General features: G+C 53.3%; 2 protein-coding genes across 7 annotated transcripts in view; one reads left to right on the top strand and one right to left on the bottom strand.

Annotated features, from left to right (window-relative positions):
• Hectd4 (HECT domain E3 ubiquitin protein ligase 4) overlaps positions 1-7,391 on the top strand; it is a 117,156-nt gene extending 109,765 nt beyond the window's left edge. For all 4 annotated transcript variants that reach the window (XM_090320122.1, XM_090320120.1, XM_090320121.1 and 1 more), the window contains 9 exons: positions 471-617; positions 1,430-1,549; positions 1,986-2,141; positions 2,912-3,015; positions 3,133-3,354; positions 4,466-4,632; positions 4,900-5,095; positions 5,204-5,426; positions 5,641-7,391. In XM_090320122.1, the coding sequence (XP_090176248.1) occupies positions 471-617; positions 1,430-1,549; positions 1,986-2,141; positions 2,912-3,015; positions 3,133-3,354; positions 4,466-4,632; positions 4,900-5,095; positions 5,204-5,426; positions 5,641-5,777 (1,472 nt within the window). In that variant the 3' untranslated portion in view covers positions 5,778-7,391. The remainder of the gene's footprint in view (positions 1-470; positions 618-1,429; positions 1,550-1,985; positions 2,142-2,911; positions 3,016-3,132; positions 3,355-4,465; positions 4,633-4,899; positions 5,096-5,203; positions 5,427-5,640) is intronic.
• A 6,258-nt stretch (positions 7,392-13,649) lies between these two features.
• On the bottom strand, positions 13,650-25,476 carry Trafd1 (TRAF-type zinc finger domain containing 1). 3 transcript variants are annotated; one of them, XM_090320101.1, is made up of 12 exons: positions 25,392-25,476; positions 24,144-24,208; positions 23,184-23,319; positions 22,514-22,567; positions 20,713-21,118; positions 19,468-19,674; positions 18,845-18,921; positions 16,863-17,093; positions 15,949-16,069; positions 14,880-15,198; positions 14,531-14,603; positions 13,650-14,421 (listed from the first exon to the last, which is right to left on the bottom strand). In XM_090320101.1, exons 2-12 carry the CDS (start codon positions 24,188-24,190, stop codon positions 14,362-14,364), a joined length of 1,731 nt encoding a protein of 576 aa, XP_090176227.1. In that variant the 5' UTR covers positions 24,191-24,208; positions 25,392-25,476; the 3' UTR covers positions 13,650-14,361. The 3 variants fall into 3 exon arrangements, with proteins under 3 accessions (XP_090176227.1, XP_090176228.1, XP_090176226.1); XM_090320102.1 differs by having other exon boundaries at positions 25,330-25,398; XM_090320100.1 differs by lacking the exon at positions 25,392-25,476 and adding an exon at positions 24,352-24,475.
• Between the last annotated feature and the right edge of the window lie 1,546 nt (positions 25,477-27,022).

Below are 27,022 nucleotides of genomic sequence, written 5' to 3'. Positions count from 1 at the left end.
CCATGCCCACCACCAGCTACAGGGCCTCCACTCTGGGGCACTGAGGAAGCAAAAATGGGCCAGGAGTTGTCCTGATGCCAATCTGGGAGCCAAGGGAAGGGCGCACGGGACTGCACTGGTAACTACCTGATGACAATTATTCCAAATCAAAGTTAGAAGAGCAATGTAAAGCTGGGGGTATAACAGCACCTAGCACACTCAAGGCCCTGAATTCAGAACAAAAGTAATTGAGCATGCAGCCCTGGCCTGGCCTAGCCTACGAGGCCAAGGGCCTTGCCCTTTGTTCTGTTCTTTGCTAGCTTAGCTTGGGCTTCTCACCACTGATGTCCTCTCTGGATTCCCAAGAACAAGGGAGGAGCTCTAGGCCCACTTCCAGGGGTGGACCACCACTCCCCCCCACTTTCCTAGAGACGAGGCCTCCTGTAGGCAGGGATCTCTAGCACCCCAGACTGACCTGCCACTGCCCACAGGCGTGCCCATCGAGAGCCTGCGCCTGCGCTTCGCCCTGCTCCAATCGCTGAACACCACACTGGAGACTTTCTTCCTGCCTCTGGTGGAGCTCCGCCAGACACCTGTGTACACCCACAGCATCGCTGCCCTGCTAAAAGAGGCCAAAGGTCAGTGCCTGGACGCCTAGGGTGACCACTGCAGCCTTTACCCTAGCTACATCAGCTGGGTGCTGTGAGCAGTCATTACACAGTAGCACGTGCTCTGGAAAAACTACTGGGTGTTACAAAGTATTTACAAGTGTAGGAAGTTAAAGCTTGGTGCCAGTATTTAACCGCGTTCCCCCCCCCCCCATAGACACACACACACACACACACTCACACTCTTTCTCTCTCCCTCCCTCCCTCCCTCCCTCCCTCCCTCTCTCTCTCTCTCTCTCTCTCTCTCCCTCCCTCCCTCCCTCCCTCCCTCCCTCCCTCCCTCCCTCCCTCCCTCTCTCCCTCTCTCTCTCTCTCTCTCTCTCTCTCTCTCTCTCTCTCTCTCTCTCTCTCTCTCTCTCTCTCTCTCTCTCTCTCTCCTCTCTCTCCTCTCTCTCTCTCTCTCTCTTTCTTTTTTGTCCAATCAAAAATGGGTGGTTTGGGGCTGAGAGTGTGTCCTAGTGGTAGAGTGCTTACCTAGCATGCATGAAGGCATGAAGGCCTGGGTTCAAGTCCTTTGGCTCAGGTAGAGCGCTAACCTTGAGAAAGCTCAAGGACAGTGCCCAGGCCCTGAGTTCAAGAGGACTGACCAATTTGATTTTTTTTTTGATGTGGTTTGATATATTCTGTTTGCACCTCACTTACCTGCATGTTTGTGAGCTGGACATCAGATGTGGCCTTGACAAATGAGGCAGGCACCCCTGAGGGGCAGCTGGAGGCCACTGGGCCCCAGGGTGACAGAGAGGCAGCCCCATCCTTCTCGTCTCCCACCTTCTTTCCTGCAGGGCTGATCTTTTATGATACGAAGGTGACCGTGATGAATCGGGTGCTGAATGCCACTGTGCAGAGAACAACTGACCATGCGGCTCCTGAGATCACTCTGGACCCACTGGAGATTGTGGGAGGTACAGCTGCCTGCAGAAGCCATGAGCCACAAAATAGCTTGCCTTGCTTGCCTACCCTCACCACATCCTCCAGAGGGCATGTAGTGCCAGGCGAGCCACCCAGCCTGGCGTCGGGGACAGGGAAGGGGCTGCTGGGAGGTGGCCGGAACTGGCACAGCCTGTAACAAGCCTGGTAGAAAGGACAGGAAAAGCCAGGTGGGAAAGTAAGCAGAAGCTTCTAGAAGATGAAGAACCAGGTCCTTGGAGATCTTGGAGGTGGTTCTAGGCAGAAGGCACCAGGCCAAGAGTTTTTAAGACCTCCTGAGGGCAGAGCAGAGGCGGAGGAGTGGAGGACACCAGGCCTGCGTGGAAGGACAGGAAGCTGTGTGAAGCTGGAAGGTGCTCATCCCCTCCTCCTCTTCTTCCTTTTCCTCTCCCTCCTCCTCTTCCTCTACAGGGGAAATCAGAGCTTCTGAAAACTCCTACTTCTGCCAGGCTGCCAGGCAGCTGGCGTCTGTGCCCTCCTCTCAGCTCTGTGTCAAGCTCGCCAGTGGCGGCGACCCTACCTATGCCTTCAATATCCGCTTCACGGGAGAGGAAGTCCACGGCACGAGTAAGTGAGCACTGCTGCTGCCCATGGCTGCCCGCTGCTGCCCACGACTGCCAACCAATGCCCACTACCTCTCCCCACTGCCCATCCACATCCTCACCCTGCACTTCTGACGCCGGGGTTCCCGTCCCCACATGGAATATGGTGCCAGCACTGTGGACCATGTTGTAGGGTGGTAGCCCTTTTGCTCAGAAAGAGCTGGTCAGAAGCTCTTGGGCACAGGAGGAGGGGCTGAGCTGTGGCCCCTCGGGCCCCTGCAGCTCCGTGTGGCTCCTGTGGATTGAGAGCCAAGCCCACCCTAGACTGCCCTCTGGTATTCCCAACTCACCAGCAGCTGGGGAGCACCCTGGGCAGGACTGGCTGGGCCAGCAGCAGGGTCACCACGCTTGAAGTGTGCCAGTTTACACTGTACTCTGGTGTCTGTCCGTCCTCCTATGCACCCTCCGAGGCAGTATGGCTTTGGAAGATGGCGGGGGCGGGGGCTAAGCCAGGCAGGGGGTCCTGCCGTCAGTTCAGCCCCTGACAATGATGTGGCATGCACACCAGGATCAGCTTGCCGCTGGGAGAGAGGCCCATGTTGAGACACCCACTGGCCTGCCATCACGTCATCCTTGGCACAGCCTGCACAGGACGTTCCCCAGCACCTCCCCACTTGACAGACCCCAAGGGGTGCAGGTCTGCCTAGGTCCCCACATAGGCAAAACCCATGTGGGGGTGAGGGAGACTTCCCCCAGGCGCAGGCCTGAGGACTGATGGCTCTGCCTGCCCCGCAGGTGGCTCTTTCCGCCACTTTCTGTGGCAGGTGTGCAAGGAGCTGCAGAGTTCCTCGCTCTCGCTGCTTCTGCTGTGCCCCAGCTCAGCAGTCAACAAGAACAAGGTGAGGCCCGGCTGCCTTGGGCTTGTCCTGCACCTTCCCCAAAGCTTCCCAGGCCATGGGGCGCCCAGTGGCAGCCTCCCCTGAGGTGTTAAGGGTCCCCTCCGCTCCCGCCCACAGGGCAAGTACATTCTGACACCCAGCCCTATCACCTATGGGGAGGAGCAGCTGCTGCACTTCCTCGGCCAGTTGCTGGGCATTGCCATCCGGGCAGACGTGCCACTACCCCTGGACCTCCTGCCATCCTTCTGGAAGACGCTGGTGGGCGAGCCCGTGGACCCGGAGCAGGACCTGCAGGAGGCAGACATTCTCACTTACAATTATATCAAGAAGTTCGAGAGTGTGAGTGAGAGGCATTCCGGGCCTCGGCTGTGGCCCCCAGACCCAAGCCCCCAGCAGGAGCACTGGCGACAGGAAGGCAGCCAGGGGGACAGTCTCTGGTCCCTACTTAGAACATCTACTCCCAGGGCTCCAGTGGGGAGTCCCTGATAGTCTAAAGAGAGGCAGTGGTGAGGGGAGCCGCTACCATGGGCCCGTGTTATAGTGCTATACTGGGGCTGGAACTCAGGACCTCACACTCCTGCTTAGCTTTTTTACCTCAGGCTGGTACTCTCCACATGAGCCCCAGCTCCACACTCTGTCCCGCACCCCATGTAAGGCCCTCATCCCATTCTCATAGCCAGGGTAGAGAAAGAAAGGCTCAGAGAATGCGGCGGGGCCATCCTCTCACCCCTGGCTGGGAGCAGAGCTACCAGCAACCCAGGTCCGACTAGCTCCCATGCCAGAGCTGCTCAGCACCTGTGGGATGCCCACAGGGCACCTCCCTCTGCCCCTCCAGGGGACCCGAATCTCAGGCTGGCATGGGCCACACACTATGGGGACCAGGGCTGGAAATTTCATCTTACTCTGCCTCCACCCGTGTGACAGGTCCCTGAGGCTTCTCCAGGCCAGGCTCTCTAGCTGTCCCCTCCACCACCAGTAGGGGGCAGTCTGCGAGGGCGCAAAGCCAGGCTCCTGGGGAGGTCAGGGAAGATGAGAATCTGGAAAGGCCTGAGGAGGGTGTCCTCCATGGCCTGGAAGTGGAAGTCTCTGTTAGCTCTGCATGGCAGCTCTGCTGTGGCAGGCAGAGCTGCAAGCCATTGTCCGGGGCAGATAGAAAAAGGTCTGGCAGAAGGAAATGACCGAGACATAGGGACATGGAGTATGTTAAATGAGTCTCCAGAGTCAGACATCTGAGCTATGCAGTGAGATCCTGCCATTCTCACCCTGTGTTACCTCCAACCAGCAATCAGCACAGCCCGGGATTTAGGCCAGAGCTGTGGCCAGGCCTGGGCCTGTCTCTATGGGAGAATTGTCCCACCGCTGGCTTTCTTCCAGCTGCTGATCAGAGTTGTACCTTCTAGAGGCCTTGGCCACAGGACCACAGCCAGCCTCACTCTGCCTCTCCCTGCAGATCAACGATGAGACGGAGCTGGAGGCGCTGTGTGCTGAGATCGCTTCCCAGCACCTGGTCACCGAGAGTCCCGAAGGGCCGGGCAAACCCTGCTGCAGGTTCACCTACCTGACCATGACAGGGGAGGAGGTGGAGCTGTGCAGCCACGGCCGTCACATCCCTGTGGCGTGAGTGTGCGAGCCTCGGCAGGGTGCTGTGGCCCTGGGTGGGTGCCACCAGAGCCACAAGACATTTCCAGCGTAGGCCTTTTGCAGGGGAGCAGCAGCTCTGAGGGAGGGGACCCCAGAGGTCAGGGAGAAATGCTTCAGCCAGGACCGCCTGGTGCCTGGACAGAGGCCAACAGAGCTCCCGGCGGCCAGGGCCCCTGCCTAGTGGGGTGACTCCAGGCCAGGAGCAATCCCATCAGCCTCTTAGGCTCACCCGGCCCCTCATAGGTGGGAGAACAAGGACATCTACGCGGCGGCCATCCGGAGCCTGCGACTGCGGGAACTGCACAACGTGGAGTGCGTTACGGCCGTGCGAGCCGGCCTGGGCTCCATCATCCCGCTGCAGCTGCTCACCACGCTCAGCCCCCTGGAGATGGAGCTGCGTACCTGCGGCCTCCCGTACATCAACCTCGAGTTCCTGAAGGTACACGCCTGGCCGGGCTCGCCTTGCTATGCAGCCTGGGGAGCCCAGGGCTGGGGGCTCTGGAGGGCAGTGGGACCGCTCACACGGGGCTCTCCCCACGCACCCCAGGCACACACCATGTACCAGGTGGGCTTGATGGAGACAGACCAGCACATCGAGTTCTTCTGGGGGGCTCTAGAGACCTTCACACAGGAGGAACTGTGCAAGTTCATCAAGTTTGCCTGCAACCAGGAGCGCATCCCGTTCACCTGCCCCTGCAAGGACGGAGGCCCCGACACGGCCCACGTGCCCCCGTACCCCATGAAGATTGCCCCTCCAGATGGCACAGCAGGTCTGCCCGCCCCAGCTCCCATTCCTAGTGGGGACCCTCAGGCCCTCCCCGGCCTTCCCCTGGCTACCAGCACCCAGGGTGGGGGTGACGCAGGCTGAATGAGTTCCGTTCCCAGCCAGCCAGGTTCTGAAGCATGAGGCCCACACCAGGCAGGCTCCCTGTCCCCTCCTGCCACAGGCCTCAGCGCTGACGTGCACTCCGGTGTCATCTGCAGGGTCCCCTGACTCCCGCTACATCCGTGTGGAGACCTGCATGTTCATGATCAAGCTTCCCCAGTACTCCTCCCCGGAGATCATGCTGGAGAAGCTGCGCTGCGCCATTCACTACCGTGAGGACCCCCTGAGTGGCTGAGGCGAGAAGGCGCCAAGGCTGGCTGTCACCGAGGCACCACTGCCGGCTTGGGGAGCCTGCGTGCGCTGCAGGCGCGCCCCTCCAGGGCCCTGCGCGAAGAGTTGGCGACATTTTGCTTTTCTGAACTCTCATCCATGTTCAGGGTCTCTCAGAAGACTTCGCCTTTGTACTTGTCCATTTCGTGATGGGTGGGTTGGTCCTTTTGCTGCCTGTTGTGGTACATGTGAATGATAGTTTAGTTCCTGGGCAGTTTGTGTCTAATTTGATCTTCCTGGACATTGTCCCCCGGGGCTACCAGGTCGGGATGCCCTGAGACGTTGCTGGTGGCTGGCCACAGAGCCCCCGAGGAGGCTGCAGTGGGAAGACCACGGCCAGTGGCCTGGCCTCCTGCCTCGAGCTCCCCTGAGCCTCCTCCCATCTTGAAATGGTTGGGCTGTTGTCCAGACAGGCAGGAAACAGACAGGGAGCTGGACATTCATCTTCCTGGCCTTGGTTTTTCGGAGGAAAAGCCCACGGTGGCCCTCCACCCACCACGCAGCCCCATTGGTCTCTGCTCCAGAGGTGTCGAGGGTGCAGAGACCCAAGGGCCGCTCCAGGCCTCTGTTCGTAGGGGCAGACCGAGGTGTCCCGGCCCAGCCTGGGCAGGACATCTGGAGCTGGACAGTGTTTAAGAGGGGGCCTTTCCCAAAACCGATCAGGAAAGCACACGACTCCGGCCGCCTCCCCCGCTGCGTGTGGAGCCGGCGCTGCCCCAGGAGAACAGAAAGGGCTCTGGGCTCACTTTAAAGACCGAGGTGCTCTGCTCAACCCAAGGGTCTACGTCGACGACTCAGACCTGCAGGTCTAGATAGAGACTCCAGAGGGTCCCTTTGCCACCCACCTGACACTAATCACGCCCGAGTAGGTGTGCGCATGCCAGGGCCAAGCCTCCCGCAGGCCACACCCTCTGCCCAGTGCATTTGCACCCTAAGTAAGTCTGTCCAGTGGTACTTCGCTCACGAGCGGCCCAGACGTCCTTGGAGGCGTCACTTGGCCTTGCCAGCTCCTGCAGAGACAGAGGCTGTGTGACATCACGCACAGGAGGGCTGCCCCATGCATCAGAGGACGCAGCCTCTTCCCCACAGGGCAGCGGTGCCCGAAAACCCCAGGACACGATCAGCCTAGTCCCTGGTGACTGCAGCCACTCGTGGTGAGTCTCCCCAGATGAGTGCCCACAGCAAGTCTGCCGCTTTGAAGGAAGATGGCCAGTGCCCCGCCCCGGACGGAAGTGTGAGGTCCCCTGACAACAAGGATCCTCTTACTTCACTTCTGCATAACGAAAGAGCCTTGACTGGACCACAGGTGGTTCCCTCCCCTCCCTTCCCATTCTCAGTCCCTTCCAATCCTCATCCCTTGAAAGGACTTGGAGTCTGTCAGCTGCCTCTCCGAGAGGGGTTCTGGAAGCTTCTGTCGGCCCATCACTTGGTCAGACGAGAGCCGTGAGTGGGAAACGGCTGCTAATTCAGCCGCTTCTCCCAGAGCACACTGAGGTCCAGACAGATCCAAACCGCGGCCCTAACTGTGTGTGCTGTAAAGTTACTTGATGTATATTTATTATAATTATTTATGGTTGCATTTAACAGACTTTTCATTCAATCTGATGCAATTTACACTATGCTGTGTAAAGGAAGCTCACTACAGGAAAAAAAAAAAAACAAAACAAAAGTCACACCAATAAATAACCTTCATCTAATTCTGTGCGATCATCTACTCTTGCTGAGCAAGTTCAAAGCTGGCATTGCTTGGATGGCTCTGACCCTTGAGCGCCACCAAGTGGCTTGGAATTAAAGTGTTTCTAATGATGCTGGTCTGTGCAGTTGGTGATTCTTACTCCACCAGGCTCCTGGCCTGCCTGCCCTTGCCCATGGAAGACACAGCTGAAGGAGCGAGAGCCAGGTCAAGGCCAAGCCATCCTGCAGGTCCTGCCATCCTGCCCTACCCACGGCCACGCTGTGCTCCCCCACCTGGGGTGGGGTTTCCTCAGCACGAGTCCAGGCTTTTCCTTCCAGCACAGGCTTTCAAGAGCACATGGTTCAGCTACCACTTTGTGCCACAGCAATGCAGGAAGAGGTAAGAAGCTGACAGAGTGCTCGCTCTCCCCTCCCACCCCCCACCCCCCCCTTCCCGCAGTATGTCTATATCCCCTCCCCATACAGCCTCTAGTGTCCGAAAACCTAGCCTGGTCCTCTGGCTCACTGGGTCATGGGATTCCTCACCCAGACCTCATGGTCTTGTTCCTCCACTGTTCTTGTATGGAATGCACTGTCCATGCAGGCATCTCAGCTGTGTTCATCAGGGGAGTGCAGGACACCCGTCTTCCCTTCCTCACCCTGTCTGTTGCTCAGGGTGCTGGAAGCCACTCTCAGCAAAGAGAATAAATGCAGAAGCTTGAGCTCTGCCTGCCTAAGTACAGAAAGCATTCCTCTATTCTCCAACTCTAAGGCTATCCCTTTTTGTGGTCTCTTGAAAAAAATGACACTTAGAAAGTATGCCATCCAGTAACTGGAAGAAAGTAACTAGCAAGAAAGTACAGATTCACATCACAGACTCAGCTTCATGCCAGTGGCTCACACATGTAATCCTAACTACTCAGGAGAGTGAGATCGGAGAATCATGGTTCAAAGCCAGCCAGGGCAGAAACATTTTGTGAGACTCTTATCTCCAATTAATCACCAGAAAACCAGAAGTGGCTCTGTGGTCAAAGCGAATAGAGCACTATCCTGGAACACGAAGAGGCTCAGGGACAGCACCCAGGCCCTGACTTAAGCCCCAGGACTGACAAAATTAAATCACAGATCTACTACACTACCAAAAGGGTTTAAAAAATAGGAAGAATGGAACAACCAGAACTCAAAATTGTTCGTGGAGGGGCTGGGAAAGTGGCTTAGTGATTGACATAGTGCTCACCTGATACGTGTAAAGCTCTGGGTTCAATTCCTCAGTACCACATATACAGAAAAAGCTGAAAGTAGCACTGTTGCTCAAGTGGTAGAGTACTAGCCTTGAGAAAAAGCAACTCAGGAACAGTGCTCAGCCCCTAGTTCAAGCCCAGGACTGGCATAAAAATAAAATCTCATGGAGCTGAGCTCTGTTGACTCATAATGTCAGCTATTTGGAAGACTGAGACGGAGTATCGAGGTACAATGCCAGCCTACACAGCAAAATCTAAGACTCCCATCTCCATACCCATCAGAAAGGTTCAAGTGTGTATGAGTGCTAGAGCACCGGCTGTGAGTGCAAAGGCTAAGCAAAAGGGCAAGAACCTGAGTTCAAACCTGTCCATGGAGTGTAGCTTACAGCTGCTGGAAAGTACCAGCCCTCCTCCTCCCAGTACCCCACATGGGAATTTCCTGAGCAGAGCCCCACTTACCAACGCTGTGTGCAACATGGCGCCTGGAGGCTTAGTCACCTGTACCAGAAGCAAGCACTGTGCCATGAGCCAAAGCTGCTACAGTGGCATGGCTCAAGTGGCAGAGTGCCAGCAAGTGTGTGGCCAAGTTCAAGCCTCAGCGCCAGAAAATAAGGATCCAAGAATGAGGTTAAACTCACCCATGGAGTAGAAACACAAAGAAAACAAAAACAAAAGTTTGTATCTAAGAGTAGCCACTAAGGAAAATGTAATTCAAGAAAAGTGGGGGGGGGGGGAAGGGAGTGATTTTTCCAGACAGTACTAAGTAACTCCAGTGGAAAGAGAACATGCTATCACGCAAGATGTCAAGAGGGAGAGAGCCTGAAATCAGCTTGAAGGGAGAAAATGAGTCATGTGTAAACCAGAGCAGAAAATCAGAAAGGGAAGGAACAACACCAAATGTCAGGGATTTTTGTCCCCGGTCCCTCTCGACCAGCAGGAGGGATAGGGAAAACACACCCCAACCAGGACAAGCCAAGAGAGGAGAGGGCCCACTGACCAACGGCACCGAGCCCTCCTCCAGAGCACAAACAGACGCATCAGGGAGGTACGTCAAGGCAGGGACTCTAACCCCAACCCCCCTTGAGGAAGTCCCTCCAGCTAATATAGTACAAAGGAGGGTGGGAGAGGTCCATGTGCTGCTTGCTTCTTGCCTCTTGCACCTTGCTTTATTGCCCCTTGCCTCAAAGCAATAACAATTGCCTGTTGCCTTGCCTCTCAGCAGAAAGTAATTAGCTCAAAGTTAGACATGGGGGTGCTCAGCTCCCAGCAACCAAACTTATCCTATCAAGTGTTGCACTTTTTTTTTTTTTTTTTTTGCCAGTCCTGGGCACTCTAGGCCAAACTCCCGGCCATTGCCTTACCATTTTGAACACAGCGCCACTTCGTTTTCTGGTGGTTCATTGGAGATGAGAGTCTCACAGACTTTCCTGCCTCGGCTGGCTCTGAACATGATCCTCAGATCTCAGCCTCCTGGTAGCTGGGATTACAGTGCCTGGCTGTACTTTATCTTGTTTACACTGGTTCCCATAAGAAATTTGATGAGGGGCCGGGAGTGTGGCCTAGTGGTAAAGTGCTTGCCTAGCATGCACGAAGACCCGGGTTCGATTCCTTGGTACCACATACATAGAAAAAAGCCGGAAATGGGGGCCAGGAGTTTGGCCTAGTGGTAGAGTGCTTGCCTAGCATGCACGAAGACCCGGATTCGATTCCTTGGTACCACATGCATAGAAAAAAGCCGGAAATGGGGGCCAGGAGTTTGGCCTAGTGGTAGAGTGCTTGCCTAGCATGCACGAAGACCCGGGTTCGATTCCTCGGTACCACATACATAGAAAAAAGCTAGAAGTGGTGCTGAGGCTCAAGTGGTAGAGCTCTGGCCTTGAGAAAGTCCAAGAACAGTGCTCAGGCCCTGAGCTCAAGCCCAGGACTGGCAAAAAAAAAAAAAAAAGGTAAAACACTAGCTTTTGAGCACAAAACACTCAGGAACAGTGCCCAGACCCTGAGTTCTAGTTCCACCACCGACCAAAAGACAAAGGACAGCACCAAAATTAATGAAAGAAAAAACTATATCTAACAAGAATATCTTTCAAATAATGGAGAGAATTAGAAAATCCAGATCAGACTTGCAGTTGAGCGTTTAATGGGTTCAAGAAAGTAACTTAGAGGTACTCTAGCATGCATGAAGTCCTAGGTTGGATCCTTCAGTACCACATAAACAGAAAAGGCCAGGAGTGGTGTTATGGCTCAAGTGGTTGAGTGCTAGCCTTGAGAAAAAGAAGCTCACAGATAGTGCCCAGACCCTGAGTTCAAGCCCCAGGACTGGCAAAAAAAAAAATCTTCCTAAACTAGGTGGTGATAATATGCCACTGATGTACAACTATTAAAATGATTAAATTTTATGTCATATTTATTTTACCATACCTTTTTTTTGTTGGTCTTGGGGCTTGAACTCTGGGCCTGAGCATTGTCCCTGAGCTCTTCAGCTCAAAACTAGCACTCTACCACTTTGAGCCACAGTGCCACTTCCCATTTTGTAGCAGTTAATTTGAGATAAGAGTCTCACAGACTTTCCTGCCCAGGCTGGCTTTGAACCTTGATCCTCAAGATCTCAGCCTCCTGAGTAGCTAGGATTACAAGCGTGAGCCATCAGCACCTGACTTTTACCATATTTAAGTCCCGCTACATGGGAAAAGGGCTGGGACAGTAACTTAGCTGATCACAGGATTTCAAAGCAGTCTAAGCACACAACAAGACCCCTCTTAAAAAAATGAAAAAAACAGAAGCCAGGTGTAGTGGCACCTACTTATACTAGCAGCACTTACAGAAGTCAAGGCATCAAGGAAAGTCTAAGGGTTCAAGGCCAAGCCAGGTATTGATTCATGCCTATAATCAAGAGGCTCAGGTCAAGAGGATTGAAGTTTAAAGCCAACCTGGGCAGGGAAGTCCACCAGATTCCATGTCTAACAAGTAAAATGCCAGACTTCAGGCATGGCTGAGGTGGTAGAGTGCCAGCTGTAGGTAAGCAAGCTGAGAGCACTCCAAGTTGGTGGGAGTGAAGCCACACCCCTGCGTGTGCACATGCATCTGCATGCATACATACGACCCTGCAAGCCCGAGGCTGAGAGCAGGAGGATGTCAGTGTGAGGCCAGCCTGTGCATACGTGGGTCCTTTAGTCAACAGGTACACACCTGTCACCCCAGCTGCAGGGGGGGGTCACAGTGAGGATCCTGACTCCAGGCCAGCCTGGGCCGGAAATACTACAAAACTCCATTATGTCAGTGGAAAGAAGGCGTGGCAGCACCAGAGCCGTGTACAGCAGGGTGTCTGGAACAGGCCCACTGGTCCAGGAGTTAGGACAGGGAGGGAGGGTGCAGAAATCTCAGAAAGTACAGGAAAAGAAAACAATGACGAAAGCAGGCTCATGCCTGCAATCCTAGCTACTGGGGAGACTGAGATCTAAGGATCGTGGTTCAAGGCCAGCCTAGGCACTGAAGTCCATGAGACTTCAACCAACCACCAGGAAATCAGAGGTGGCACTGTGGCTCGCCTGGTAGAACAATAACCTTGACCTGAAGAGCTCAGGGACAGCACCCAGGCCCAGAGTTCAAGTCCTACAACTGACAAAAAAAAAATGACAGGACCAGAAGTTTGGCCTAGTGGTGGAGTGCTTGCCTAGCATGTACGAAGACCCGGGTTCAACTCCTCGGTACCACATACATAGAAAAAGCCAGAAGCAGTTCTGTGACTCAAATGGTAGAGCTCTAGCCTTGAGAAAGCCTAAGGACTGTGCTCAGGCACCGAGTTCAAGCCCCGGGACTGGCAAGAAAAGAAAATGAACCAAATGTGATACAAGTAAAAAAGGGTTGTCAACTGAATCAATGGAAAACCCAGCAATGAGTACCAGAAAAAAAAGAAAACCTCAGCACTGTTGACTTTTGGGAGATGGTTTAAGATGTTTAGCTGCACTCTGCTTAGTTGTAGGTAAGGCTTTTAAAAAGATTTTCAAGAACTATATCCACTATAAGTCTGTTTATTAGGAACTAAGGCAAGGGGAGCCCACCATGGACACAGCCTAGGGGGCGGGGGCGCTGTTCTTTTCACTGCTCCCGCCAAAGGGAGGACAAGCAGTACTTCCAGTGCCAAGTCAGTGGCCACCCTGCAGTTCCCTGGGCCTCGGGACCCGTTCCTCCTTCCCCAGTTTGAGCAAGATAAAATATCTAACCCAGCAAAGCCCTTTGTGGGTCCAGGTTTTCTCAGGACAGATCTTTTCAGTCTTCAATGTGCCAAAGCGAGTCCGAAGCATTCTGAAAATTGCTACTGTTTCCATGTGCCACCTATCAAACAGGGTGCTGCCCCCACCTGCTCTCCCCACACAGCCCCCACACCCTCCACGCCACACCTGCTCTCCCCACACCCTCCGTGCCATTTGCTGGGAAAATAAATGAGCTTCCAATGAGCTGCCTGGCTGAAAGGAAATCTCAGCAAGAAGCCACTGCAGAAAGGCATTCAGGCTCCTTGCGCTTTGTTCGCAGACCAAGTCCAGGCAGTCCTCGTGGCTTGGTCTTCTGAGGGCTGTGACTGCAGATGTGTGTCACTGTGCCTGGAGAAGGACTGCAGCTTCCAAATGACCTGACCCCTAGAACTGTCACCAGAGCTCCAGCAACTGAAAAGCCTCCACACGAGGCGAGGTGGCTCTCACCTCTCCTCCACGGGAGCTGAGGTGGGATCACGGCAGGCACAAAGCCCAGGGCAAAAGAGACACGGCATGGCACAGCTCAGGTGGCAGAGTGCCTACGTGGTCAGCACAAGGTGGAGTTTGAGCCCGAGATGCCCAGGGCAGGTGGTGCCAGGGGAAAGCCACCCTGCCACCCTCCCCACCCCATCAGTGGCCCCCAGTCCCCACGGAGCCAACACCGGGCAGAACTCCAAGTACAAACTTTATTTCAATTACAAGGAATAGATAATAATAGTAAAATAGGGAAAGGGGCTCTGACACCTGGTTTCCAAGCACAGGCCTGGGGCTTAGTTCTACCAGAGCAGGGCTCAAGCAGGGACAGACAGCCATTAGCTCCTCTCATCGGGACATGAGCGGGTAGTGAGGACTGGAGCCACAGCAGCCACAGCCCCCGGTCCCCGAAACCTGCAGCTCCCCTCCCCTCAGGGCCTCCTTCCTGACCCCATGACCAGCCTGTGAGCACCGAGGCCAGAGGTTGGAGCTGGCCCCAAAGAACACAGGGAAGGTTCCCCAAAGCCCCAAGTTCAGGGGTCCACCAAAAAAAAAAAAATCACTTCACTGATGGCTGCCAGGTTTCTAAAGCCCTCCCTCCTCCCTTCGCCCTCCTCTCTCCTCCCTCCACCAGGAGGGCAAAGCACCACGTGGCAGGGGCGGCAGGGGCGGCAGTGTCAAAACAAGGAGCCTGGTGGGCAGGGCCAGGGCTGAGGCAGTGGAGCTGACCTCTCAGCAGCTCCCTCCGCCCCAAGTCCCACAGCACAAGCTCAAAGACACAACATGGCCAGAACCTAGAAAAAGCGAGGATCCACGAAGCCTCTCCTGCCTGCAGAGCCCGAGAGAGAGGGCTGCAGCGGAGTGCTGTGTGCACACGAAGTGGGGTGGCCGGCATGAGGGCTGCTGGCCATCACTCCTCTTCCTCCTCAGCATCTCCAGCCCCCTGCTGCTTCGGGGGCTTGGGCTTCGCCTGCACAACCACAACAGAAAGGTAGGTGAGCAGGGAGGGAGGGGGCAGCCCGGCTGCTCTCGGGAGAAGCCCCTCCCACAACCAGCCCCCCCGGCCATCCCCCCAGTACCTTCGCGCCTCGGGTGCGGTAGTTGGCGGCTGTGGGGGGAGCCCGGGAGCTCCTGCCACCGTCACTCCTGCCGCTGGAAAAAAAAAGGGGGGAAACACCAGCTCCCAAGTCGCCCCTAAAGGAAGCCCACGGGTGGAGGGACACAGAACCCAGAGGGGCCCAGCAAAGCGAGCCAGCAAGCAGGCCGGTGGAGAGCTGAGGGCTTTGGGACTCAGGTAACCACATGGGCAGGGCTGGCAGCCGAGGAGGGGGCCTCAGCGCAGCCTGCGTGTGCTCGCACCTGACGAGTGCCCAGACCCGACCCACGCCCCGGCCACGCTCAAGGGGCACCCTCAGCTGCTCATCCTACCTGGCCCCATAGCCGCCCGCTGCCAGGTTTTCTGGGCAGAGGTTTCGGATAGAGTGGATCGCTGAGGAGTGCCCAGTGACCACGGCCCCATTCTGGCTGCTCCAACTCCGGCCCTGGAGGCTCTGGTGGTCAGCGTCGTTGAGCCTCAGCACGCGAGGAGGGCTGGGCTGGTAGCCAGCCGTGGGGCCCGATGTGGATTTTAACAGTCGGTTGCAGGTCGCTGTCATGTTGTTCGTGGGTCTGCTGGGAGGCAGAGGATATGCAGAGCCTTTTGCTGTCCCCGGCTTGATGTCCTCCATGTAACCAGAAGATGGGTCTCCTGGGATGAGACAACAGCCACAGCCTGAGAGCCAAGTCCCCCCCATCCCGCACCCCCCACTTTTTTTTTTTTTTTTTTTTTTTGCCAGTCCTGGGCTTGAGCTCAGGGCCTGAGCACTGTCCTTAGACTTTCTCAAGGCTAGAGCTCTACCACTTGAGCCTCAGCACCACTTCCAGCTTTTTCCTATGTATGTGGTACCGAGGAATCGAACCAGGGTCTTCATGCATGCTAGGCAAGCACTCTACCACACTCTCGGCCTCCCAAGTCCACTCTTGCTATTACTGCTAGATACAGACAGGAACCCAACTCTTTTGGATATTAAACACCTGCTCCCCCTAAAGGCTGCTGGAAGCCCAAACTCCAGGATCCAAAATCAGGACAACTACTGCACTCACTAAGCCTCAACTGTTCAAAGTGTGCGCGCCAGCCTCAGCAAGTCATTTCTAATTGGTCCCACAGATAGAAATTTCTGTCACAGTTCCCATTTGAGGCCACGAGTCCTGTGACTACTAGCAGCAGGAGCGAGGGTGGGCACAGGACATCCCAGCTAAGGCTAATGGACAAAGGCTACCCAGAGCCACTATCCGAGCAGTGTAGCCTTGGGACAGCTCAGGAGAACGGGGCACACAACTGACTCCTGGGGAGCACAAGATGCCTTCAGTGCCAGGCAACCCGAGATCCCTGGAAGAGGGGGAGAGCGGCCAGAGCCTGTGGCGGGCCAGCCATAGCTGTGCACAGCCCAGCGGGTACCCTGGTGCCTGCTGCGCCTCCTTGGCCGCTCTGGCGAGGCTTCCTGCCACTCGGGATCCTGTTTCCGAATGCCCTCCGACCCCTGGGTGGGTGCCGTGGCTGGGCGCTGGTCACACTGGTCCTAAACAAGAAAAACCAGAATGAGGAAAGGGGCACAGGAAGTGGGGTGATGGGCGAGTCATGGAAGAAACAAGCCCCCAGTTGAAGTGGGGCTCAGGGGTAGGGGGAGCCTTGAGCTGAAGAGCTCAGCGACAGCGCCCAGGCCCACAGTTCAAGCCCCATAACCAACCAAAAAAGAAGAAAAGAAAAGCTCATTCCATGGCATCAGAGGCACTGCAACACCAAGGAAGGGCTGGCCTCGGAGTCCAGAGAAGCTACGCGCGCTCACCGGTGTGTGCGGCTTGCTTTCTCTTTCGCGCCTCCTTCATGCCTAGGTATTTTTTGTTTTTGTCTGTCCTCGGATTTGAACTCTGGGCCTGGGTGCTATCCCTGAGCTCTTCAGCTCAATGCTAGAGCTCTACCACTTGAGCCACAGTGCCATTTCTTGTTTCCTGAGGGTTTATTGGAGGTCAGAGTCTCGGGGCTTTGAATTGCAGATCCTCAGATCTCAGCCCCCTGATCCCAAGGATTACAGACGTGAGCCACCGTGCCCTGTCAATGCCTAGATTTCTCATAGAAGTGAAATAAAAGCTGGTCCTGATGGCTAGTGTAGGAGAATAGAAAGCCTCCATGTCACCCAAATGCAGTCCATGGCCTTCTAGAAGGCAGGACCTCAGACAGGTCCCAAAACAGGCCATGAAGTTCTGAACAGAGGGAAATACACTGAAAGGCTAAAGCGGCATCCTGGGGAGGAAGGCTCCCATCCCTCAGGGGACAGCACACAAACACCCTCCAGGGACTCTCGTGACACACACCTGGTGATGGAACAGCACCTCTTCCTCCAGCTGCACCCCACAAAATTCACAAGGTATGATGATGCTGCCTTCCATAGGGGATAGAGTGTTTAGGCCTGATATAAAGCCTAATTGGTCATATGTCGCCTGCTGCAGAATGTTCTGGAAAATATCACCAGGCTCCTCCACCTCCCTTGAAGAAGAGCTGCCAGTACTGAGTGACGGTAAGGCACGTGAAGGATTGCAGCTTGTCTGTCATTTAAAAACAAGAAGTTACATTCCCTAAAACCAACCACCCTACCTACCTTGCTTTCTTTCTCTTTCTTTTTTCTTTTCTTTTCTTCTTTCTTTCTTTCTTTTTTTGTGGGCCATGGGGCTTGAACTCAGCCTGGGCGCTGTCTGAGCTCTTCAGATCAAGGCTACCTCCCTACCCCTGGAGCCCCAGTGCTACTTCCCGTTCTCTAGTGGTTAATTGGAGATAAAGAGTTTCACAGGGGCTGGGAGCATAGCCTAGTGGAAGAATGTTTGCTTAGCATGCACAAAGACCTGGGTTTGATTCCTCAGTACCACATGCAAAGACAAGCTGGAAGTGGTGCTGTGGCTCAAATGGTAGAGCGCTAGCCTTGAGGAAAAACCCAAGGACAGTGCTCAGGCCCTGAGTTCAAGCCCCATGACTAGAAAAAAAAAGTTACAGACTTTAGTGCCCAGGCTGGCTTTGAACCATGATCCTCAGATCTCAGCCTCCTGAGTAGCCAGGATTACAGGAGTGAGCCACTGTGCTCGGCTATTTCTTTCTTTCTTTCTTTTCTTTTCTTTCTTTTCTTTCTTTTTTTTTTTTTTTTTTAAATGCGGGTACTGGTGCTCAAACTCACGCTTGCTTGGCTTGTGTGCTCAAAGCTTGTGCTCTACCACTTGAGCCACAACTCTACTTCCAGGTTTTTACTGATAACTAGACAAAAGAATCTCAGATTTTTTTTGTCTGGGCTGGTTTCAAACATGAACTCTCAAATTTTAGCCTCCTGAGTATTCAAGATTACAAGGGCCCTGGCACCCATCCTGTTTATTATTAGGAAATTTTCTTTTGCTGCTTCTAAACCAATAAATACATATATTCAGTGTATTATGGCATTCATGAAGGAAGGTCTGCTGCATTACCAAAGCACACAGTATTTAGCAATTTTGGAAATTCTGCACTAAGCCAAACAAAATCAGAATCAAGTAGAGTTAAAAAAAAAAAGGGGGGGGTCTCTCTTGATAAAGGAGCAGGATGGTGCAAGTCTGTATTCCCAGCATACTGGAAGGCTGAGCCAAGAGTTAAAAGCAGCCTCAACCAACAGCAAGACTGTGTTTTGCTGGCTCACACCTGTAACCCCAGCTGTTCAGAGGCTGACACTGCAAATCGAGGCTCAAACCCAGCCCAAGCAGGAAAGTCCATGACTTTAGTAAGCACAAAAAGCTGGAAATGGAGGTGCGGTTCAAGTGGTACAAGGCCCGCCTTCAACAAATGAAAAGAGAAAAAGCTAAGAGCCAGTATCCAGATCCCTGAGTTCAAGCCTCAGTACTAGCACAAAAAATAAAAATAGCAAAAAAGCTGGGCACCAGTGGCTCACATCTGTCATCCTAGCTACTCAAAGGCTGAGCTCTGAGGATCCAGTTCAAAGCCAGTCCAGGAATGAAAGTCCATAAGATTTTTTTTTTCCCAGTCCTGGTCTTGAGCTCAGGGCCTGAGCACTGTCCTTGGACTTTCTCAAGGCGAGAGCTCTACCACTTGAGCCTCAGCACCACTTCTGGCTTTTTTCTATGTATGTGGTACTGAGGAATCGAACCCGGGTCTTCATGCATGCTAGGCAAGCACTTTAACCACTAGGCCAAACTCCCGCCTCCCCGCCCCCATAAAATTCTTAAACACAACTGCCACTCCTGCCACAGCTGGGCACTGAGTGTGCACGTGACCTCACCAACTACACTTTCCTAGCTGAAGCATGCACCCATTCTCAACGCACCTGATGGTCAATTAGCAGTTCCTCTGGGTAGAGCTCTTCACAGAACTCACAAGGCAACATCGTCTCACCCGCTGCACCTAGGTATCAGGTCACAGTTAGATGCAACAAGAACAGAAACTGAACTGATTAAAAAGACCTTTGGGGGTGGGGGAAGGAAATGGGGACAAAAACAGGAGGTATGTTAATGTTCAATAATGCACCCACAGCCTAATGTAACTGTAACAACTCTGTACATTACCCCAACAATAAGAGAAACAAACTGAAGAATTTATAAAAGAGAAGAAAATTCAAGAGGCGCAATCTCAAGCAATGGCTGAGCGCAGTGGCGTGGCACAGTGGTGCAGGCCTGCCACCCTGGTAACACACACAGGACACATATCGACGTGTTCCAGGTGGCTGCAGAAGCCTAATGCCTATAATCCTGGCAGAGATCCACAGGCTGCAGCCCCGCCTAGCCCACGCAGAAAGCACAACCAAAAAGGGCTCAATGCAAGACCCAGAGGTAGGATGCTTGCCTAGCCAAGAGGCCTCGAGTTAAAGCCCAGTGCCTCTGAACTGTGTTATAATTTTATGCACTGTATAACATAACACGCATTATTCCACTGCAAACTACTCATACCTACCTTGTATGTCACTCAGAGAACCGGGCCCACTGTGCAACTGGCCTGCCTCACACACAGCCTGCCAGAAGTCCTCCTCCGCCAGAGCCGAGGCCTGGCCTTCATTCTGCAGACTTAGGGCCAGCATGAAGTCCAGGTTTGCACTGTCCTCGCCACTCTGTGGAGGGGGCTGCTGGCTTCTGCTTCTTTCCTGCCTTTCTTGTTCTTCAACTGGAACAAAAACAATGGGCACTCACCATGTTGAAGGTATTGCCCGACCCCAAGTCAGCAGAGCTACGCAAGTCTACCGGTGTCTCAACGTTGGCTGCATTATTATTACCAATATGCAATGTTAGAACGAAGCCTGGCTTCGGGGAGACAAGCCTGAGACCTGAGTACAATCTCTAGCACTGCACTATTACTGAGCAATGGCTAGGGTGGCAGAGTGCTTGCCTAGCGCTCCTAAGACCTGGGTTTCTTCCCAAGCACAAGAACATTCACTATTATGAAGCACAGCTATTAGCCAGGCATTGTGCTAAACATTTTGCATGCACTTTCTGCATGATAGGGTTCAACAGCTGAAATCAAGTCTCGTAGCTCCCATCTCCCCATCCATGCTTGTGAGCACTGAGTGCATACATGAAAAGCACTCTGCAGAAACTTAAAGTACCATGTATAACAGCAACATCAACCGCACAGAATCTACCAATGGGGTGCTGACATTTCTGTGCCACAGGGATATTAGGTCTGCTCCTCAGTACTCAGCCTGTAGATTTCTACTGTTAAGGTGTAGTGGCAGCCGGGTGCAGTGGCTCACGCCTGTAATCCTAGGAGTTACTCCGCAGGCTGAGATTTGAGAATCACAATTCAAAGTCAGCCCAGGCAGGAAAACTCCGTGAGACTCTTATCTCCAATTAACCACCAGAAAAGCCAAAGTGGTGCCGTGGCTCAAGGGGTAGGGCAGTAGCCTTGAGCTGAAGAGCTCAGGGTCAACACCCAGGCCCCACGACAGACCAAAAGCAGGGAGCAGGGAGTGCTGAGAGTGTGGCCTAGTGGTAGAGTGCTTGCCTAGCATGCACAAAAATCCCAGTTCGATTCCTTGGTATCACATACAAAGAAAAAGCCAGAAGTGGTGCTGTAGCTCAACTGGCAGAGCGCGCTAGACTTGAGAAAGCCCAAGGACAGTGCTCAGACCCTGAGTTCAAACCCCAGGACTGGACCCAGGGTGGTACTACCATCCCAGGGCACCCCATCCCACATGTAACTCACATAGATTATTCTGAATTGGGCAGTGGGCTGGCCCGTTCCTCTGGCTAGAAGTCCTACTGTGCACAGGGTCTGATTCAAAGGCTCTCAAGGTCCTCTGGGGTAGCCGTGCAGGTGGGTCCAGAGACTCGATCTGCCTGAGGAGCTGGGACGCCATCCAGATTCTGTCTTGACCCCAAGCCTCATCATATGCATTAGGAGGTATGGCAGTTGCATTCCTCTTTCCCATTTCCTCTCTGCCACACACTGCAGGGTGGGTCTTCAGGTCTTTCACGAGGACATTGCGTCCACAGCTGCTGCACGGCTCTGTCCGAGCCCCACAGTACTCTTCATGCTCCTTCAGTTTGAGCACAGCAAGTTCCAAATCACAGTGCTGGCACAGAGCAAGCCGAAGAGGGCACTCAGTCTCCTACAACGCACAGCAATGAATAGTTAATATACACATATAAGAAGCTATGCTTTAGGGGCCGGGAGTTTGGCCTAGTGGTTAAAGTGCTTGCCTAGCATGCATGAAGACCCGGGTTCGATTCCTCGGTACCACATACATAGAAAAAAGCCGGAAGTGGTGCTGAGGCTCAAGTGGTAGAGCTCTGGCCTTGAGAAAGTCCAAGGACAGTGCTCAGGCCCTGAGCTCAAGTCCAGGACTGGTTAAAAAAAAAAAAAAGAAGCTATGCTTTAGGACAGGAAAGAAAATTCAAAGCCAGGAGCTAGTGGCTCACACCTGTAATCCTAACTGCTCAGGAGTCTGATATCTGAGGATCATAGTACAAAGCCAGCCTGAGCAGAAAAATCCCTATGAGACTCTTATCTTCAAAAAAACCAGAAGTGGAGCTGTGGCTGAAATTGGTACAGCACTAGCCTTGAGCAAGGAAAAACTCAGGGGCCGTGCCAAGGCCATGAATTCAAGCCCCAGGACAAGCCAAAAAAAAAAAAAAAGAAAGAAAGAAAGAAAGAAAGAAAAAGAAAAGAAAAGAAAAAAAAGGGGGCCGGGAGTTTGGCCTAGTGGTTAAAGTGCTTGCCTAGCATGCATGAAGACCCAGGTTCGAGTCCTCGGTACCACATACATAGAAAAAAGCCAGAAGTGGTGCTTAGGCTCAAGTGGTAGAGCTCTAGCCTTGAAAAAGTCCAAGGACAGTGCTCAGGCCTTGAGTTCAAGCCTAGGACTGGTTAAAAAAAAAAAAAAGAAAGAAAAAGAAAACACCCCTTTTACTCCAATCTTCTCTTTCAACACTAGGTTTCTTGGTCAGCTAGCTTTCTAAGAATTTGAAAACTACAGTTTCCCTTTGTGTTTCTTCAGAGCCCTTCAGGAAACACTTAAAAGGAATCTTCTAAGTTACCTTACCATCATGTCATTTTCTTCATGAATAATCAAAAATTAACCAGGCCAAGGCCAGTGGCTCACACCTGTAATCCTAGCTACTAAGGAGGCTAAGATCTGAGGACAGTGATTCAAAGCCAACAAGGGCAGGAAAGTTTGTGAGATCATCTCCATTTAACCACCAGGAAAAAAAGGGAAATGGTACACTGTAGCTCACAGTGATAAAGCTATAGCCTTAAACAAAAGTCCCTCCCTTTTTTTTTTTTGGCCAGGCCTGGGCTTGAGCTCAGGGCCAAAGTAGTGTCCTTGGACTTTCTCAAGGCTAGAGCTCTACCACTTGAGCTACAGTGCCACTTCTGGCTTTTTTCTATGTATGTGGTACCAAGGAATCGAACCCAGGTCTTCGTGCATGCTAGGCAAGCTCTCTACTACTAGGCCAAACTCCCAGCCCCAAGGTCCCTCCCTTTATAGTACAGGATCACTAACCTCATGCTTCTTCAATTGCCTCTTCTCCAGCTTCTTGTTACATTTGCAGACCACCTAGGGTAAAAAAAAATAAGAAAAACTGCCTTTAAAATGACAGTATGGCTGACATTAGCTACTCAGGAGATTGAGATCTGAGCATCTTGGTTCTAATCCAGCCTAGGCAAGAAAGTCTGTGAGACTTTTTTTTTTTTTTTGGCCAGTCATAGGGCTTGAACTCAGGGCCTGGGCACTGTCCTTGAGCTTCCTTGAGGCTTGTGCTCTACCACCTGAGCCACAGCACCACTTCTGGCTTTTTCTGTGTATGTGGGACCAAGAAATCAAACCCAGGGTTTCATGCATGCTAGGTAAGTACTCTACTGCAAGGCCAACCCCTGAGACTCCTTATCACCAATAAGCCACTCAGAAAAAGCTAGAAGTAGTGCTGTGGCTCAAGTAGTAGATTGGTAGTTTTGAGTGCAAATTGGCTCAAGTACAGAACCCAGGCCAACTTCAAGCCCTAGGACCAGCCAAAAAAAAAAAAAAAAAAAATATATATATATATATATATATATATACATACACACACACACACACACATATATACTATTGTCTTACTGCATAACAACAAGAGTAACACACTTACGAACAATAACAAGTCTAGTACGTCAACACTAGGGAATTGGTTCCTAACCTGACAGTGTTCTGCAGCCATGTGAATCTCCATGTCGGATTTGGGCAATGGTTCCTTGCAAATGGGACACACACCAATGTTCCTTAGACAGTGGATTTCATGGATGGTAAAGTTAAACACAGGTATTTCTTTGGAGCTACAGAAACAGACCAAGAAAACAGGCAATCATTACTAACTGATCAGTGCCTCCCTCGGCATGGTGGTACCACATGGAAATGTGTTCAATTATTGTTGTTGGGTTTTTAGTTTGTTTCTACTGGTATCAGTATTTGAACTCAGGGATTTTCCCTAACTTGGCTTGCTTGCTCACAGCTAGTGTGTTACCATTTGAACCAGGCCTCCAGCATGGCTTTTTCTTGGCTGGTTACTTTTAAGATGGACTCTCTCAGAAAAGTAAAGACTGTGGGTCCTGGAAATGTAGTATGGTAGAGAGCCTGCCAAACACTCCCAAGGTCCTGGGTTCAGTCTCAAGCAAGCAAAGGAATAAAATGAAGCCCAATAAGCAGTCCAGGGCCACTGAGTCAATCATTAAATGCAGGAAGCAGAGCCCCACTGCCCAGCCTTAGCCAAGGTGCTGTTCACCCCATCCTAACTAGTTGTCCTAGAAAATTACTAAAACAGGCAAAACTGTTAAGGAGTGCCAGTTCTACTCACTTATACACTACAGTGTACCATTGTATTTTTTTTTTTTTTTGCCAGTCCTGGGGCGTGAACTCAGGGCCTGAGCACTGTGAGCTTTCTCAAGACTAGAGCTCTACCACTTGAGCACCACTTCTGGCTTTTTCTGTGCATGTGGTGCTGAGGAACTGACCCTGGGTCTCCGTGTAGGCTAGGCAAGCACTCTACCGCTAGGCCAAACTCCCAGCCGATAGCTGTAATGTTTAAGTTACCAAAAACAAATTCCACAATTTGTTACCCAAGTTAGTTTATCCTCATTTAACATTAGATTTAATCTCTTACCAGTTGTTACAAAGTCGAGTATCCCGATCATCTGGAAAGTCGGCCATCTTTTACTCTCCTGAACACTGCAAAGAAAGATCAACTTTCATTTCTGCTTTAAGGATGACATGCAAAAATAATAATAATAAAAAAAAAAACTCACGCTGGAGGTGTGACAGAAAGCAAACTGAACCCCAAGGCCAGGCCACCGGGTGCCAGTGAGTCACACCTCTAATCCTAGCCGCCCAGAGACCGAGGGCTGAGGAGCACGGTTTGCTGCCAGCCTGGAGGGAAAGTCCGTGAGACGCTTATCTCCAGTTCACCGCCAGAAAAGCTAGAAGTGGAGCAGCCACTCGAAGCACTCGAAGTGCTGGCTTTGAGCACCAAAGCCCCGGCACCGGCATAAAAATGAATCCCAGCTACTCAGGAGAGGCTGAGATCCGGGGATGGCGGTTCAAAGCCAGCCCGAGCACTCGACTCCATCAGACTCTCCAACGAATTGCCAGAAAACCAGAAGTTGGCGCTGTGACCGAGGAGCTGGGGGGGGAGGGGGGCAGCGCCCGGCCCGCGTTCAAGGCTCTGGACAGTTCCGGTGTCATCAAACCGGCGAGCCCGAACCGAAAGAGAAAGCAGCGCGAGCCCTCCAAGTAGGCCGAGACCCGAGGTGACCCGCGCCGGGGTGTCCAGCCTGGGGACCCGGGGGGGGGGGGCGCGGAGGACGCAGGGCAGGTCGGCTGGCCGGGGAGCTCCCGGCACCGAGTGGGGGGCCCCGGCTCCGCGCAGCGCCGGTCCGGGAGCCCGCGGCCGGGGTCGCGCTCCGGAGCGCGAGCGGCGGTTGGCCCCGGCCGTTGGCAGCGCCGGGCGAGCGTCCGCGGCTGGACGCGGCGCCCGCAGCCCTCCGGTCCCCACCCGGACGCAGCGAGGGGGCGGCCGCGGCCCTGCGCCGGAGACGGCCGCTGGCGGCGCTCCGACACCGCGACCCGCCGCGCCGAGGCCAGCGGGCGGGAGCTCGAGCCCGCTCCCGAGGCTCCGAGGCTCCGAGGCCGTGCTCGGCGCCCCGCTCGGCGCCCCGCGGCGGCTCCGCCCCGGGCTCCCCCGCTCCCCCGGCCCGGGCCCCGGCCGTCCGCGCGCCGCTCCTCCGGCGGCCTGGGCAGACCCTGCGGCCGCGTCCCGCCGCCGCCCCAGGCCGCTGCCCTGCCCTACAGACCAGACTCCTTCCCAAACCGAGGCTGTCGGGGGTCCCTGGGCGGGAGCCGCCGCCAGGCTCACCCCGGACGAGAGCAGGACAGCCGCCAACCCCTGCGGCCGCGGAACAACGGCCCCCGAAGCTGCCTCCCCGCGGCGGGGCGTCTCGGAGCAGCGCTCCCATTGGCCAGGGCCAGACCACGGTGAGGGCTCATTGGACAGCGCCGCTGTCGCTCCCGGGACCCCGCCTTCCGAGCCTTGATTGGCTCTTCGGAGCTCCTAGGGGGCGTGTCCCTGAGAGCCTCACCCCGGCACATCTGAACCCAGCGCCTGATTAGCAATTGGCCCCCCCCACAACACAGACCAATTATACTTGTACGAATAATACTGTGCAATCATTACGAATATACCCAATAGATTAACATAATTAGTGCATTTGTCATAGGTCATAAATACTTGTCACTCTCGTTGTGATTATAATGCCCTGTACAAGACTTCTTGCAGGGCTCTCACCATAGTTGAGCTGTGCACGAATGGATGCCCTGAGACACAGGTAGAAGTGCCGGCTTCTCTGCTTGAGGCTGAGTGGCAATCTTGTCCCTTGGGAACAACTCTATTCCTCGCATGGATGACTCAGAGGATCCTTTGAATCCAAGAAATTATCAGGAGAGTTGACAGCATGGTCCAGAGTAGCTAGGAATAAAGAAGAAATAATGATGATCTCAAGCTTCTTGCCTTTAATACCTAGGGATGCCTTATTTTAACTGACCTATATGCAGAAACTAAAAAAAAAAAAATAGTTTGGGAGTTGGAGTTGTAATACAGTGGTGGAGTATTTGCTTAGTATTCAGAAGGCCTGAGGCTTTTTACCATGGGAAGGAGGGGTAACATAAACAAACAAGAGCACAAAAACTGTCTGCTGCTCAATTTGAAGCCAGCCAGGGAAGGAAAGTCCTGAGAATCTTTACCTCCAGTTAAGGAGCAGAAAGCCAGAGAGCCATAGTTTCTAGCTAAAACCTGAGGCTCTGAGTTCCACCTCTGGTACTGGCAAAATTATAGTCATAATTTTGGTTTTGAACAACCCTCAACTGCGCTAGCCCCTCATCTGCACAAATATACCAGAGTAACTGAATTTCTGGTGTCCTGGGCTCTGACTGCTGAGGGGAGTTTGTCAAAACCCCAGGGGAAATGTTTCTGCCCCTCCCCATTCAGCCAAACTCTTGTAGCCAGGTTAGGGGAGCTGGGTGCTTCCATCTAGCCAAGGCTGTCGCTCTCAAGTCTGAGACGTCAGTAGAGGCACACACCCCAGTAGCCCCACACCATTCACCCTAATATCCTGCCGCCTCCAGCCTCGCTTCAACCGCAGCACTCAAGGCTCAGGATTTTCCCTGACAAAACAAAGCTCTTCCTTTGGTTCAGGCTGCCAAGGTCTTCCCTCTCTCCCACTTTCACATCCCAGCAGCTGTCTAGAATCACAGATTCTTGGCCTGGTGCCCAGCTCAGATTGGAGAAGACTCTCCATGCCTGCAGAATGACACCAAGGTATTTGTGGGTTTTAACTGGTTTGTTATACTTGGTAGTTTTCCTTCTGCGGCTGTATGATAAAAAAAAAAATTAAAGAGTAGTATTTGTTTTGTTTTCCCAAAACCAGATTTCTTTTTTCTTGCCAGCCCTTGGACTTGAACTCGGGGCCTGAGCCCTGTCCTTGGGCTTTC

This window comes from Megascapheus bottae, chromosome 28 (genome assembly GCF_031878675.1).
Source record: "Megascapheus bottae isolate mThoBot1 chromosome 28, mThoBot2.hap1, whole genome shotgun sequence".
NCBI lineage: Eukaryota > Metazoa > Chordata > Mammalia > Rodentia > Geomyidae > Megascapheus > Megascapheus bottae.
This window is presented reverse-complemented; position numbering and strand designations above follow the sequence as displayed.

Excerpts from the sequence above, each read along its gene's own strand:
- Trafd1 (XM_090320101.1), bottom strand. The coding sequence starts at position 24,190 with ATGGCCGACTTTCCAGATGATCGGGATACTCGACTTTGTAACAACTG. Across the intron at positions 22,568-23,183 it reads TGGCTGCAGAACACTGTCAG|GTGGTCTGCAAATGTAACAA; the intron begins GTTAGGAACCAA and ends TTTTTACCCTAG. Across the intron at positions 19,675-20,712 it reads CCCAATTCAGAATAATCTAT|TTGAAGAACAAGAAAGGCAG; the intron begins GTGAGTTACATG and ends TTTTTGTTCCAG.